General features: G+C 50.8%; 1 protein-coding gene across 2 annotated transcripts in view; it reads right to left on the bottom strand.

Annotated features, from left to right (window-relative positions):
* Positions 1–1145: 1145 nt before the first annotated feature.
* SART3 (spliceosome associated factor 3, U4/U6 recycling protein) overlaps positions 1146–16231 on the bottom strand; it is a 39417-nt gene continuing 24331 nt past the window's right edge. For both annotated transcript variants that reach the window (XM_027956662.2, XM_027956663.2), the window contains exons 8-19: positions 15607–15745; positions 15041–15148; positions 14274–14351; positions 13869–13927; positions 12852–12961; positions 8292–8404; positions 7305–7381; positions 6511–6679; positions 4261–4715; positions 3632–3784; positions 2747–2937; positions 1146–2117 (exon numbers count right to left, since the gene is read on the bottom strand). In XM_027956662.2, coding sequence (XP_027812463.2) covers positions 1940–2117; positions 2747–2937; positions 3632–3784; positions 4261–4715; positions 6511–6679; positions 7305–7381; positions 8292–8404; positions 12852–12961; positions 13869–13927; positions 14274–14351; positions 15041–15148; positions 15607–15745 — 1830 coding nt within the window. In that variant the 3' untranslated portion in view covers positions 1146–1939. The remainder of the gene's footprint in view (positions 2118–2746; positions 2938–3631; positions 3785–4260; positions 4716–6510; positions 6680–7304; positions 7382–8291; positions 8405–12851; positions 12962–13868; positions 13928–14273; positions 14352–15040; positions 15149–15606; positions 15746–16231) is intronic.

Here is a 16231-nt window from a genome sequence, read left to right as displayed (position 1 = left end):
TATGCTAACGGGGCTGAACCACTGACCTCGCACTAAGACTGAAATCACTGAAATGGTCTTTCATCTATCCGTTCCCCATCCGTTCCCCCTCCACCCGTCAAGCCAGGGACAACACAAACCCACTCCTATGTTCCTGAAAATCTCTTTCTAGAACAGTCGACACCCTGCACCCATTAGGGTCCTGCTCAAGTCTGAAAGGCCCACCTCTAACGAGCTCTGTGTACGCCTGAGAGGACGAAGTGCGGTCAGAGGACTGGAACAGCAGGAGACCACCACCGTTCCCTAGCGCCCCGCGACCTGGATTGAGAGCAGAGGTTCACAGCCCCTCGGTCCCACCTGACCCGCAGCCTCTCACCCACAGAACAGGCCTCTGCAGGAGAGCAGACGGCCAGCCACCCCCAGAGAACACAGGCTCTTCCGACAGCTTTAAAGCTGCTGCCTGAATTCAAAAACACCTAACAAGTGTTCTGTGCAAAGGATGAGGTACAGAGAACCTACAGATTAAAAGGGTTATTACAAAACAATAGGAAATTGACAATTTGGCTGGCTGGCTGACATTAACACTACTCATGTTTCTAGAAATAACGATAAAACCGTGGTCTTCAAGTCCGTAGAGACAGGTGCTCCAATAGTAGGGGCGCTGTGATGTCTGGGGTCTCCCTGTGGGACCCAGGGGTACTGGAGAGAGGTGGAGACGAAGACGGGCTGAGCAAGGCTGGAGCTCGACGGCAGGCGTGTGGGGCTTAGTTTAGTATTCCGTCTACTTACCTGTTTCAAACAGCCCATTAAAAATGTTACACCAGAAAGTACAGTAAAGCCTGACTGATGCATAGAACCTTTAAAAGCAGATAAATGAGCCGATTTTTCATCGCAAAGGAAAGAATTCCGATATTTTCCCCCAGAGTGCCTTTATAAAGTCAGTTTTCCTACTGAACTGGCAACATCACTTTCAAAGGAATAAATGCTGGATAAAAGATGAGGGGTAGAAAAGCTGTAAGCGCCCAACTGCTGTAAACTGGAGGTCTCACAGCTGAAATGGTTAAAGCAAAATGGCCGGATCTGACTTACAAAAGGTCTATTTACACATCTATCAGGTAAAGCCAGCTACACCCATTTCAAAATACATATTTGAACACACATTTGAGTACCTTTCTGCAAGAAGTTTTTAAGAGAACTTCAGTTTAATAAACAAAGCTAAATGGAGAGAATTTAAGTTTGCACTTGACATGGTATTTAAACAAAACCAAAGGGCTGAAACTCAGTATTTAGACAAAGAACACAGTTCACTAGTCACTAGGCAAAGAAAATGGTCCATAGCAGATGGCGCGCAAAGTTCCTACACGAAACAAATGTCACAAATATTTTGCTTTGAGGAAACAAAACAATGGGTTGACAAGTCATTTACAAATACATAATATAAAAACGCACAGCCCCCATGAACAAAACTCCATCAGATGTTTTTTAAGTGATGTCCCCTCCCCACCCCTTTACTAAAATAGGCCATTCTGGTGAATTACTAGCATCTGCCATTTTGTCTTTTAAAAATTAAAAGAGTGACGGGCACATGTGCTGTGCAGGGTGTACGGAAGTGTCTTATAAAAAGGGACCAGAGTTGGCCAAAAATACTTGGACAAGTGGGTCTCAGAACAGTGTGTTCGAGTTTCACTTCTGTTTCTCAGCTCTTTCAAGACACAAAAGTATCTCAGAACACTACACCCTGCACCCAGCCTGTGGAGTGGTGGTTTTCGTCCTCTTGCCCTCAATATGAGGGAGCACTCACAACCTCTTTCCCTGGACACCCTTTTCCAGTCCTGCCTAAACCAGAGGAAGCGTGTGGCCGTGCCCTGCACCTGGCCCTGCATGGCCAGGGCCCTGCTGGGCACCAGGCGTCTTCCCGGCCAGCGTGAAGTAAGGCATCTCCCTTCTCGCACCGTCCCACTCACTTTCTCAGGAGCAACTTGGCGAAGTCGGCATTGGACATCTTGGGAGCCTCAGTGGTGGCCGGGGTGGCACCTGCCGGCGGGACGGCAGGGCCATTCTCAGCCTGGGCGGTGGCGGCGCTGGGGCGCTGCAGGGCGCGAGGCAGCAGAGAGAGCTGGGTCCTCCCCTTCCCGCGCCTGGAAGAGCAAACACTGCATGGACCTCCCAAAGCGACAACTGGTGGCGTGAGCCAGGCTGGTCCTGGACCACCCCAACACAAAAGGTGAAAAGCAACACACAGGAAGGCTGAGATGGGCCCTGAGCTCCCCGACTCTGGCTATCAGGGGACAGTGACTTTAACAAACTCCACCTTTTCCACAACTTTTTGGCCAGGGCCATGCCTGTGCAACACGGTCACACGCGTAGGGTGGATGGAACGGCTGTGACCATACAGACCTCACCAGACAACCTTGCAACCTTGCTGCCTCATGCCCATGGCTGAGGACACAGCTCTGCTGGGGTCACAGTTGGCGAACACCCGGCTGTCAGGTTTGGGACCCACACACGTGGATCCACCTGCCAAAGGGGACTTCAGAGTGACCACCATCTTTAAAAAAATCTTTTTAAAACTTAAATAAACCACTGGTGTAAACCAGCGTAGACGAGAGAGGGCCCACTTCTGGGCTGGCCCTCGGCATGGACTTGGTGGGGAACCCCTGCCCCAGGACGGAGCAGGCAGGCCTGACCCTCCGCCTAACTCACTGCCCTAGAGGGAAACAGGGTCACCGTGGTGCCACAAGGCCGCACCAGCGCGCACGACACTTACGCCCCGTAGACCTGCCGCGGTAGCAGGGCACTCCCCGAGGCTCTCCTCGCCTCCGGCTTCTCCGGAACCTTCCTCTGCGGCGGGTTGCTGATGGCCACTTTGATGACGTTCTCCCTGATGGTCATGCCGTCCATCTTCAGGACGGCCTGCGACGCCTCTGATTCGTTCTCGTACTCCACGTAGGCCAGGCCCTGAGGGTGTGTGAGGCCAGGCCAGTCAGCGCTGCAAGCCAGGACACAGCTCCCCACTCAGGGCCCCAGGCCGGTTCAGAGAGCCCCTCCCTTGGCCTATAGGTTCCTTCCCTGCCCTAGTCTCCCCTATTTCTGCAACGGACCATAACTTCAGACAACTCATCAACTTCTATGCACCAAGTGCCAGAGATGGGCCAGCATAAACCTAGCAATGCCCATATATTCGTCAGCTCTCAATTAACCTGGACAAACGTGAAGGGGCCTCTCTCAAACCGATCTCTTCTTAAACAACTACTCAAAACGTGGTCAAGGATTTCACAGGAAGTTGAGGAACCAGAGGGGAGAACACGGTAAGGAGGACACCAGGGCAGGGATTCGGGGAGATGCCGGAGGCCTCGTGAAGAGGGGTCCGGGAGGGAGGAAGCAGACTGCAAAGGGGGGCACCACACCCCACGGCCCCACAGCCTGGGACCACACTGGAGCCCCTGCTAATTTGTGGTAGCTTTTCTTGCAACGCCTTTTTCTTTTCAGTGTAGTTATGCACATACAAGTTAACCTGACTCCAAATGGAGAGCCTAGTGCACCTATCCTTCTGTTAACTTCTTGTCTGTTTCTTAGCAGACAAACCAGAAACCACTCTAGAACCAAGTAATCTGAACAGAGGCTCCCCCGGGCTCCAGGCTCAGACACCAACCTTGGGTTTCCCAGCCCGGTTAGTGACCAGCCGGATGTCCTTCACGGTGCCATGGGCCTTGCAGATCTCCTCGAGTTCCTCTTTGGTGCAGGAGAAGGGCAGGCCCGACACAAACAGCTTGTGTTTCTCCAGGGCAGTGCTGTACCTGAACACCTGTGGAGGAGAGAGAGGACTCACACCCCGGGCCCAGCCCAGCTCCCCACACCGCAGGGTCAGGCCTCATCCACAGGCTGGGCCAGAGCTGGCTCTGGGTGCGAAGAACTGCCCACTCGCCCTGGGCCAGTCCCTCACTTCTTGAAGCCTTCACTTCCTCCTCTCGAAAACAGCCAGAATAAAGGCCGCCATTCTCCGAGTCTGGGTGAGGGTCGAAAGGTAACACACCAGACGCTGGGCGCAGCCCCGTCACTCCTAACCACCCCACGGCAAGGAGCTGTTACACGGCACCTACAGCAGCTCAAGTGACCAGCCCCAAGTACAGACCTCAGCGAACCAGCTCTGAATGGACCCAGCTAATTCAGGCATTTCACTCCGAACAAACATTCCACTTAGATTCTAAAGACAGGAGGCAAAGAGCATTTAGTCTGTCCCACTGCAACCTATGGAAAGGCGGGTTTACCCCTCATACCAACCTTGAAGTCGGGATTTTTACTCTTGTCCACACAGGGGGAGACGAACATGGGCCGGCCCTCAACACTCTGCCGGTCCAGCTGGAGCGCCTGCAGAGCCGCCGCCTCCTCTCTGAACTCCACGTAGCAATAGCCACGGAAGTCGCCGCGGTTACTGAAGATGGGGCGCACCTCGACCACATCCCCGCAGGTCTCAAAGAGCGGCCGCAGAGTGGCGGCCGGCTCCCCAAGCCCATAGGGCAGGTTGCTGACAAAGACGGTGACGCCGTCCTTGCTGCTGTCGTGCGGCACCTTGGGCACGTCCCTCCGCCGGGCGCCCACCCGCACCTCCTTCAGCTCCGAGGGGGGCTCTGTGCCCGTGGGGGCGCTGCTCCCGGAAAGGTTGGTTTCAGAGCCCGGCTCCGCTTCCCCGGCAGGAGGAACGCTATTCTCCACCCTCCTGCGCTTGGAGGGCTGCTCTGTGGGTCGTTGGGAAAGGATGGTTAGGTAATGGTCTCCTGGCACTGAGCTGAGCCAGGGTGCACCAAGCAGGGAGACAGCTCTCCCCACCAGACACCAAGACCCATGCGGACGCCAGGGTGCACGCCCCCCACCCTCTGCCAGGTCTCTCCCAACCCTCCCAGCACATCCCACTCCTTGCCTGGCCCCAGTGACATCCGGGGGAGGGGACAACTCAGGTGCAAGTGACATCCTAAATGCTCATCGTCCATGCTCAACCATACAAGAGGTCAGGTTGGAGGTCTCCACACTGTCCCGGCAAATCCCTAGGACCCCTCCCGGAAAGCCCGGGGCAGAGATGGGGATGGAGCCCAGGGGCCACATGTAAACAAGCACCTCAGTGACCCAGAAGTGGATACTCCCCGGGCCAACCCGGAAGTGGTACAGAGCACTAGCTCCTCCCCACATTCATGACTGTCCCATGTCCTTCCACAGAGCTTAACAACAACACTCTACTCCAACCAACACTCCCCAGTGCCGCCAGGGGGACGGGACTGAAACCAACCAGGGTGGGCCGCCTGCTGCCAGACCTTTCTGTCAGTTCCCCACTGCCCTCCAGATGGGGCCTACCCACTGCACTCTGCATTCTACAGCACTGATGGGCGGGCTGCCGGCCTCACCGACCCCAGCCCCCAGCCCCCACCAGGATCAGGCCCAAGGCTGCAGGGAACAGCGGGCCATGCTGTGCTCTGCAGGCCCCGGCCCCCTCTCTGGACACTCGCTCACCCCCACTGATGCCCGGGTACAGCGCCACTGCCCACGGGGGAGGCGCCCCACAGTCTCCGGCAGCCCGCTGGCCCCAGTGCTTCCCCCACCCTCCACCGTGACTCTCACCCACAGCTCCCCGAGCCCCCATGACACGTCACTGTGGTCACAGGTCCCCTGTGCCTCCCCTTGCTACAGCAGGACCCCAAAAGAGCAGTGAGCTACCCACGATCACTTCTGAGGGCCCCAAGAAATGAACGATGACTCCGTCACTTTTGACTCTGGCTGACAGCTCCGCACTAGGAAGATGCTGAGCCTCCTTTCGCGTCTAGAGACCACTCTTTACCTTGACCGAGTTTGCTGAAATAAATCTAACCCACAACTGCCCACACGTGAAATGGCAGGGGTGACAGAAACACAGCCCGGAAAATTCAACAACTCAAACCACCAAGTGGGAGTCAAGTGTCGGTGGTGGGGTGGGGGGAGGGCAGGGTGGGGTACAGTACAGGCGCAGGGCAGGGCTGCAGCCAGGTGCCAGGGCCTGAGGGCACAGAAACGCCCACACCTGGTGAGGAGGGGAGGGAAAGTCCGCAGTGGGGGAGAAGGCAGGCGCCACTCAGAAAGGGGACGGAGGTGCCCGGTGTGCCGGCAGGGGTGGCACCTGGTGCAGGCCTGGGAGCCGAGCAGGGGAGGGGGGCGCCACCAGGTGGAGGGGAGGCAGTGGCAGGGAAGGCGGCGGGCACTCCGCGTGTTACTCGCTCTACTGTGTCCTGCTCTGTGCCACCCCATGTAGCCCACCAGGCTCCCTGTCCATGGGGTTCTCCAGGCAAGATACTGGAGCAGGTTGCTCCTTCCCCAGGGATCTTCCCGACCCAGGGACCAAACCCACGCCTCCCGCACTGACAGGGCAATTCTGTATGACCTGAGCCACCAGGGAAGCCCGCTGGGACCTTATCCTCAAACGGTTCCAGAATGAAGTTCTCTGTGCTGTTCGGCACCCTGTCTGGAGGTCTAGGATGTCCCAGGTATGAAAGTCCTGCCAGGCCTTACCTTCCTCATCGTCGCCCCACTCCTTTTCATCATCCTCATCGGCTCTGTGCTTGTCCGCCCCTCTGATCTTTTTCTTCTTCTTCAATGCTTTCTTCTCGGCCCGGGCCCTCTTCCGTTGCTCAATCTTTTCTTCCTCTTGCTGGGCAAGGGCTGCTTCCTTCTCTGCGGCCTGGAAGGTCGGGACATGATGTGTCACTGTATGTGGCTGTTACACGAAGTCCACTGACTTGTGACGGGAGAGGTGAGCACACGAGGAGGTCGGCCACCCCCAGGAGACCAGGAAGGGCGCGGGGCTGGAGGGGCGGCTCAGGGGCTAAGTTCCACCTTTTCAGGCCCTTAAGGAGCTGCATCTCGAGTCTACAGTATGTCTCCCAAGATCCCCAGGAATGACTCACCAGTAAAAAGAAAAACATCTATAAAACGGGCCCTGACTCATCTGGGGGCACTCACGCTCCAACCACTAGGCTACACCAGTCAGGCTCCTTTTTTATCTTCTTCATCTATTTCAGTAACCTTTAAGTACCCCACTACCTAAAGGATTTACTACTGGGGTTAACATTTTAAGCCAATCTAAAAAAAAAAAGATAGTCTTAAACACTGATCTCATAGTTAACACACTGAATAAAATACACTTCTTAGAGGATGATCCCAAAGGTTTTAACAAGGAACATTCATACCAAACACAGTCAAAATCACTATCAGAATTTTAAATCCACTATACTCCAATAAGAAATTAAAAAAAAAAAAAAAAAGCTTTCAGAGGTTCAGAGACTTGAAACAAAGAGCATCCTTACCTTAATTCTCTGCTCGTTAACTCGAGCCAGTCGCGTTTCGGTTTTCTGAACAGCTATATCCCAGTCTTCTAAAGTACCTTGAGGGGAAGGAGAAGCAAAGTTTCACTTCTCTGGATTTGGAAGGATATAAAAATATAGAATTGTCTCAATTTCCCCACACCTCCAGGAGAGAGCTCTTCCATCAAACAGTAACAACTGGAGAATTGGTTTTCCATTTTAAGATTTCATTTGTGTAGATTTTAAGTTTCAGAACTCAAACAGTTCTCCCAGGTGTGTTTAGATCACTCCTTCTCTTAGAAAAGAGACTTGAAACCAGACTAGATTCTATTACAAGCTCTCAGTGGCAAAGATTAGTGAAAACGTTCTAATGCAAAAGGTACAAAGCATTTGTACTAAGATCAAAAGATTACTTTAAGAGCTCCTCAGATGATAAAAGCTGAGGTGTTTTTCTTACTGATGCTGCTGTTTAGGTGTCTATTTCCAGTTCTAAAAAGAGTCATAGTACCCAAAATCCAGACTAATGCCCGTGGAAACTGTATACGGAGGCTCTGAAATTCACCAGGGAGGCACACGTGATTAGAAAGCAGTCTCGCCATGGGCCTCGCCGCGCTGTGCTGGAACACAGGCTCTACTGATCCAAGGGAGCTCTTGGCAACGCCCAGAGACAGTTCTGCTCGTCAGGACTGGGGGCAGGAAGAGCATTCCTGGTACCCAGCAAGGAAGAGCGGGTCCAGGGAAGCTGCGCATGACAGCAGTGCCCTGTCCCCCAAGAGGCCTGTGCTAGAGCCCCGTCACAGGTCCCTTTGCAGGTGGAGACTGAGAAGGGCGCGGGACTCCCCTCTCACTGGCAAGCACCGCATGATGGTCTCATCGCAGAGGCCCCCAGAGGGGGAAGCCGTAAACACACATGTCCTTACACCTTCAGCCCTGCAACCACACTGGCCTCAGGAACAAGGCCCAAGCCCAAGGCAGCGCTGAGGTCCCCACCTTCTGTCCTCTCCATGGTGAGCAACACCTCACAGACGTGCTCCGGGTAGTCGCTGGTGCACTGGACGGCCCGGTGCAGAGCCTTTCTGCAGTGCTGCGTGTCACCGTGGGCCCTGGGGCGGAAAACACAGAGTTGGGGCCACAGGGACCCAGCGGAAGACATGGGCGGGGGGCACCCTCGCACAGCTAACGCCACGGCAGCAAAGCCTAGCGTCACCTTCAGCTCTGAGGAGACACCACGCTCTTCGTGCCAATGGTTTTAATGCTTCTTCCTTGTCCCAGAAAGCTCCCTGGTCAAACCTGAAGGCTTTCTTCTAGACCACTCTTTCCCTCAGAAGCCAGGGCACCTGCAAACAGCGGTCCACAGCCAGGCCTTCTGCTTCCGCGTGTGCAAGGTGTGTGGGAGGACCCAAGAGCTGGGGTGACAGGGGAAACGCCCCAGAGAGACTCTAGGATGCCATCCCCCTTGAGGGGAAAGCCACCAACACAGCGACTATCAGGTTTTGTGCCCAGGGTCACAAAAATCTTCCCACACTGACATGAAATGAGATACTGCTCAACACAATAGTTACAAAACAATACTCTCTTCACCCCAACCGTTACAAGACACCATATTCGCCTGTTTAAAAAATAAACATACATAAACATTGTAAACACACATTAGGACACTAAGAAAAAACTCAGGGCAACGGTTCTCAAAGTATGATCCATGGACACCTAAAGGTCTCCAAGACCCTTTCAGGAGGTCTGCAAACTCAAAACTCCTTTCATTTATATACTGACATACTTTTATCGGACTTTTTCGCTGTGCTGACATCTGGACTGAGGCTGCCAAAGCTACAGTGGCCCTTGGCACAAATCAAGACAGTGCACACTGATGATATTCTGGGTGACAAACGGAGAGCACACGTTAAGCACCTCTTCATACCCAAGTACAGCGGCTGGAGCAAACAAATATCAGGTGACTGTCTGAGCTGCAAGCTGGACTACTTCCTTTCTTCTCATGGAACATCATTTTCACTTGAGAGAACAGCTGAGTGGCAAAAACTACAGTGACTCAGACGTGTGTATTTGGCAGACATTTTCAAAAATTAATGAAGTGAGGCTGTCAGTTCCAGAAAAACCACTGAAGAGTTTTTGTTGACTGATAAAACTGGGGCTTTCAAGTGAAAATCACAACTTGGAAAACCTGCATCTGCCACTGTGAGTTTGACAGCCTCCTGCTTTAAAGACCCTTCTGTGAAGATCAGTGCAGATATGAACAAACGGGAAAACGAGATGCGCCAATATTCAGAAGAGCCGCAGAACTCGATGGGTCAGCATTTTCTATACACACGACGCATGTCACGGAATCCTGCTGGGGAAAAAGGTCTGCTCAGGGCAAGACAGACCACTGGATGTTAACAGAACAGTCTCATAGTCTCCAACGAAAACGTCACCACGGAGAGGGTGCAGAACCAGACAGGAGAATCCAGCTGTCTGCTACTGAGCCAGATTAGAGAAATTTGTAAAAAGTATAAAACCAGGCCACTTTCTCACTATGTTACTTTGGAGTCTGGAAAGCAGTCATTTCTTATAAAAACACATTAATGTTTAATGTCTTTACAGTGAACTTTAAATGAATAAAAGGTTTTTTTAATTTTTCAGTTTCATTTGCTAATATGGTAAATGTTAATAAATATACCTCACATAAACAAAAGCTCTTGAGGTGGTCCTGAGACCAAAACATTTGAGACCCACTGATCTAGTGGAATACTCAACAAGCTTTAATTATGGTCATCTCTGGGGAAGGATTTTTAAGAAACTTTCTATCTCACATTCTGTAAAGGTTCTATTTTAACTTAAGCACATATTATTTTTTTAAATCGGGGAGGCAAAATATTCAAAACAGAAAAAAAATATTTAGTGACATGCAATGCCCAAGAGTTGGACAGGACTAAGCAACTAAATAATAAAACACAAATGAACATACAGTGGAGGTGATGAATAGATCCAAGGAATCAGATCTAGTAAACAGACTGCCTGGAGAACTATGGACAGAGGTCCATAATACTGTACAGAGGCAGCGAATAAAACCATCCCAAAGAAAAAGAAATGCAAGAAGGCACAGTGGTTGTCTGAGGAGGCTTTACAAGTAGCCAAGGAAAGAAGAGAAGTGAAAGGCAAGGGAGAAAGGGAAATGTACACCCAACTAAATGCAGAGCTTCAGGGAATAGCAAGGAGAGACAAGGCAGCCTTCTTGAAAGAACAATGCAAAGAAAAAGAGGAAAACAGAAAGAGTAAGACGAGAGATCTCTTCAAGAAAATTGGAAATATCCAAAGACCATTTCGTCCAAAGATGGGCACAATAAAGGACAGAAATGGTAAAGACCTAATAGAAGTAGAAGTGATGAAGAAGAGATGGAAAGAATACACAGAAGAACTGTACAAAACAGACCTTAGTGACCCAGATAACCACAATGGTATACTCTCTCACTCAGAGCCAGACATGCTGGAGTGTGAAGCAAAGCGGGCCTTGGGAAGCACTGCTGTCAATAAAGCTAGAGGAGGTGATGGAATTTCAGAAGAGCTGTTTAGAATCCTAAGAGAGGACTCTATTCGCTGCACTCAATACGTCAGCAAATTTGGAAGACCCAGCAGTGGCCTCAGGACTGGAAAAGGTCAACCCTCACCCCAATTCCCAACAGAGCAGTACTAAAGAATGTTCAAACCACGGGACAACTGTACCCACTTCCCATGCTAGTAAGGTTATACTTAAAATCCTCCAAGCTAGGCTTCAGCATTATGTGAACTGAGAACTTTCAGATGTTCAAGCTGGGTTTAGAAAAGGCAGAGGAACCAGAGATCAAATTGTCAACATTGACTAGATCATAGAGAAAGCAAGGGAATTCCAGAAAAACACCTAGCTCTTGTTTCACTGATTATGCTAAAGCCTTTGACTTGTGGATCATAACAAACTATGGAAAAGTCTTAAAAAGAGATGGGAATACCAAACCATCTTACCTGTCTCCTGAGAACCCTGTCAAGAACAAACAGTTAGAATTTAGAGCCCTGTATGAACAGCTGACTGGCTCAGGATCGAGAAAGGAGTACGGGACAGTTGACTGTCACCCTGTTTATCTAACTTTTCACAGAGCACATCATGAGAAACACCAGGCCGCACTGAGTGACAAGCTGGAACCAAGACTGCTGGGGGACGTATCAACCTCAGATGCAGATGACACCGTTCAAATGGCAGAAAGCCAAGAGGAAGAACTAAAGATCCTTTGGATAAGGGTGAAGCGGGAGAGTGAAAAGGCCGGCCTGAAACTCAATTATTAAGAAACTAAGGTCACGGCATCTGGTCCCAACACTTCATGGCAAACAGAGGGGGGAAAAGGGAAGCAGTGACAGATTTCCTCTTCTTGGGCTCTAAAAAAAAAATCACTGCAGATGGTGACTACAGCCATGAAATCAGAAGCAGCAGCTTCTCGGCAGGAAAGGTCTGACAAACCTAGACAGTGTGTTACAAAGCAAACACATCACTTTGCCGACAAAATTAAAAACAGTCAAGATCACGGTCTTTTCATAGTCCTGTATGGATGTAAGAGCTGGACAATAAAGAAGACAGAGCACCGAAAAATTGATGCTTTTGAACTGTGGTGCTGGAGAAGACTCTTGAGAGACCCTTGGAAAGCAAAGAGATCAAACCAGTCAATCTTAAAGGATATCAACACTGAATTCTTTTTGGAAGGACTGATGCTGAAGCTGAAGCTCCAATACTTTTAGAGTACCTGATGCAAACAGCTGACTCACTGGAAAAGCCCCTGATGCTGGAAAAGACTGAACGCAGAAGGAGACGGGGGCAACAGAGAATGAGATGGTTAGATGGCATCACCGATTCAATGGACATGAACTTGGACAAACTGCGGGAGGTGGTGATGGACAGGGAAGCCTGGCATGCTACAGTCCATGGGGTCTCAAAGAGTGGGACAAATGAACACTTGGCAACTGAACACCACCACCATCCAAGATATACTGAATTTAAAAGCTGATCTTCTTCTTTATATCTTCCCTCATGCTATAAACATCAGTTAAAATAATTTTAGAGATTGAGAATATGTATACTGTAATTGCATCACCATTTCTTAAAAATTTAAGCACAGGAAAGTCTCAAAGAACATATTCAAACTATTAGCAAACTGGTTTTATATGGGTCTGTCACTGAAAAAAATTTGGGGGTTTTTCCCCTCTTTGCTTTTCAGTATTTTTAACTATAGACAAAGCAAACATGAAAAAAAATATACAGCTCCCTAAGAAGTCAAATAAAATATTCATGTCCCCAGATCAAAACAAACCAATATAAGTGGCAAGTAACACATGGCCATAAGAAGAGCCCAGGCACGGAATATCATGTGTGGTTCTCTAGAGCCCACCCAACAAGCCCAGGCACAGAGAGGCAGGACCGTAAAGGGAGCAGCGCCCGTGAGCAGCAGTCTGAGCTGTACGGGCGGGGTTGGGGCACGAGCGCCGAGGACGGTCACACCTGACAAGCGCCTCCCCTCACCCCGGGCCCGTTACCTCTCCAGGTTGTAATACTCGAGCCACATGTTGGCGAACTTGGCATTCCCTCTGGTCATGATGCTGTCCCAGAGCTCTCGCGCTTTCTGCATGTTGTTGCAGAGTCGAGCCTGAACGCATGAACAGACCAAGTTAGGAAAGGACTCCGGCCTGACGACGTCAACACCCGTTACAAAACATACTTCACTGTGCTGAAAACCTCCCACCCCAAAACTATTTGTGCTACTCAGCTCCTCAGACACTGCCAGGCGCCGCGCCCACCCCCCATGGTAACAGCCCGGCCCAAGCACCCGGCCTTTCTGCAGCGTCAAGCCTCAGGCTGTCTGCCTACGTTCACCGTGAGAACCACACGAGCGAACACACAGGCACTGAGGACAGTCCTGGCCAGGCATCTGATTTTATTTTTATCAAGCCTTAACTCTACGTGTTTCATCCGAAGGCCCAGGCAGGGACAGAAAGAGCACCAGGAGCTGACGCTGCCTTAACTTCTGCGCCTCCGCTGCTGCACCCTTAACACGGTTCAGCACAGCCATCCCATCCACCACCAACTCAACACCGGACCCCCCTCAGAGAAGAGGACACAGGGGCCAAGTCCACGTCTGACTCACTGTGGGGTCCATGAGCCAGCAATAATATTCAGCTCATCATATCCGCTATCATCTGTCTTCCACATTAGTTTCAAGTCTTTCTAGCACAGGGACAGGGTCTATCTCATCCCCAGCCCAAAGTGAAAGGCACGGCAAACTGCTCACGCCTAGAACACGCTCATCACTGGGGCCCAGAGTGGGAGAGAAGTAACACACGAGTAAGCACCTGGCGTGCAGACAACTGCTGCGCAACTTGGCTGGGAGCCTGGATGCCGCCAGATATTAACAAACACGCGTCAAGCGAGGTAAACAACGCAGAGCCCTGCAGGGCCTAGGTGGTCATCTGGGACCCCAACTCAGCTTCAGCCACGCTATGGGACAAAGGTCCCGCAAAGGTGGATGAAGCTAACAGGTCTGTTAAAACATTTACCTCAATCCGAGCCCAGTTCTGCATGATGAGGCAGCTCGGATCTCCACTTTCATTGAAACCTTGAAGAAGAGTAGCAGACAAAATTAGAAAGTAACCTAGGGACTTCTCCCTGCTGGTCCAGTGGTTATGAATCCATCTTGCAACACAGGGGACATGGGTTCAATCCCTGGTCGGGGAACTAAGATCCCACATGCTTCAGGACATCTAAGCCCGAGGTCCACAACTAGAGTCTGTTATGGACTCAACACATCGCACAACACAGCATGTTGCAACTAAGATCCAACACAGGCAAATGAATAAACATTAAAAGCAAAGAGAACAGCAGAGAGGCAAACCGCCTTGGCCTGAAGAGACCCCAGGACCAGACGAGGAAGCACGGGCGGGGGGGCAGAAGGACGCACTTACGCTCCTCCACCTCCTGCTTCAGGTGCTCCAGGGCGCGGGCGAACGCGGACCGCAGCTCCTCTAGCTCTTTACTCGAGTCTGTGAGAAAGCACAGGGCAGGCTCAACTCTTCGACACCACATACCACGTCTTCTAAGTGCTGTCCAATCCCATACTGATACCCCCTGAGCTCACGCTGGGGACGCCGGATAGAACACTGCCCGTTCCTGCCCTGATCACACACAGGACAGGGGGCAGACCCATGACAGCGCACGTCACAGACGGTGCAAGGACAAAGGGGGCCAGGGGGCCAGGTGGGGCCACAGTGGAGGGGTCTTCCCCAACCCAGCAGAAGAGCCAAAATCCACCTGCATGCGTTAAGCAAGCACCAGTGGGGTGGGAGCACGGCAGGGGTGGGAGCACGGCGGGGCTCTGGTTGCTCTTCATTATTTTCTTTTCGGGAGGGAGGAAGGCAAGGGATCCCATGGAGGCAGAGGTTCAACGACTTAAAGGGAACACAGCCGTCCCACGTAAAGAACTATTCAGGACACACAGACGGGAGAAATAAGACTGAAGAGGTTGGCAGGGGCCAGCGTAAAAGGCAAGGACATTCCTCTCTCCCTTTAGCGTCCATGGTGTGACTCAGCACAGACTGAAACAGCTACAGTGTCTACCAGTGGCTGGTCTACATCGCTTGCCCCATCGTGAGGTATTCGGGCCACTGCCTCCTCCCACCAAGACATGCGAAGAAACAGTTCAGTTCTGACAGAAACACAGGAACTTTAATACCTTGTTTGAAGTCGACCCTTCTCCTCAGGTAATCAAGGTATGCCTGCCAGATCTCCACATAGTCGGTGGCCTGAATGAAGCCAGCACTGAGAGCTTTCTCAAAGGTCACTAGAGTTGAAGAAAAAGCCAGGATTCATGGTCACTTCAAGAAGAAGCTAATATAAAATTATCAAGATTATAAAAACCTCTTATAAGACACTATATGGCTCACAGTAACAATGGGATGCAACCAAGTGAAATGAGCTAGAGAAATATTCAGAAGAAAGGCTACCACAGTGGTGCACAAACTGTGTGTTTTGTAGAAAGGGCAAGTCCCACAGAAGGCCCTGCAGTAAAGTGCTCCAGGTCAACTGAGCTGGAGAAAAGACGACGACTCCCAGGAAAATCGTGACGAGTAAAACATTAAAAGGTTTTAAGAAGTCAAAAATAGATCTAGTTTATCTCTCACTTAGAGCCCTTTTTGTCACAACACCAAATATTCCAAAAGAACAATGACTCTGTCACAGCCCAGCGTTCTTGACTTGGGACAAAGAGCTTAGAGGTCTTCCCACAGAAACAATCCACACCTGAAATCACGCGGTGTTCAACTCCGTGTCTCTCCAGAGCCAGGAGGTACCGACTCCACAGGGCAACCGTCCACGGGCAGTTTCGAACAGCACGACTGTGTGCAGACAAGACTAGGTCCTTGACTTTCAGCTGCCGGTCCTATGATAAAGAATGCCAGGGTCAGCAGACGAAGTTTCATTCAGGCACCACCATTCGAGAGACACTCTCAGCAAAACCAACCAACAGAAGAAATTTCCTTAACATGACTGGTGTCTTCAACAAAGAATCCACCCGGGGTTTGAGGGGAGAAGAGAGAGGTAGAGAAAAACCTACAGATCAAAGAGCTTTAAGAGACATCAACCAATCCTAACGTATGGACTTAACTGAGATCCTGAGTCAACCTCTTAATACACGTGTACTGAAACAGTTACCATCAAAATGGGATCTCTAGATTTGCTTCAGAATAACATGGAAGGGGGGAATAGGTAAGGAAACAGATAAAACTGGTTAAGATTATAGATCAAATTAGACTAAGCCATTAGTTAAGTGTTGAAGATGGGTGATGGGTACTTGTCATTTCATTTTACTAACCTGTCTGTATTTATGTATTTAATTTTTCCATAATAACACGGTAAAAGAAAAATT

Source organism: Ovis aries, chromosome 17 (assembly GCF_016772045.2).
Source record: "Ovis aries strain OAR_USU_Benz2616 breed Rambouillet chromosome 17, ARS-UI_Ramb_v3.0, whole genome shotgun sequence".
NCBI lineage: Eukaryota > Metazoa > Chordata > Mammalia > Artiodactyla > Bovidae > Ovis > Ovis aries.
Note: the sequence above shows the minus strand (reverse complement) of the source record. Positions and strands in the feature narration are given on the sequence as shown.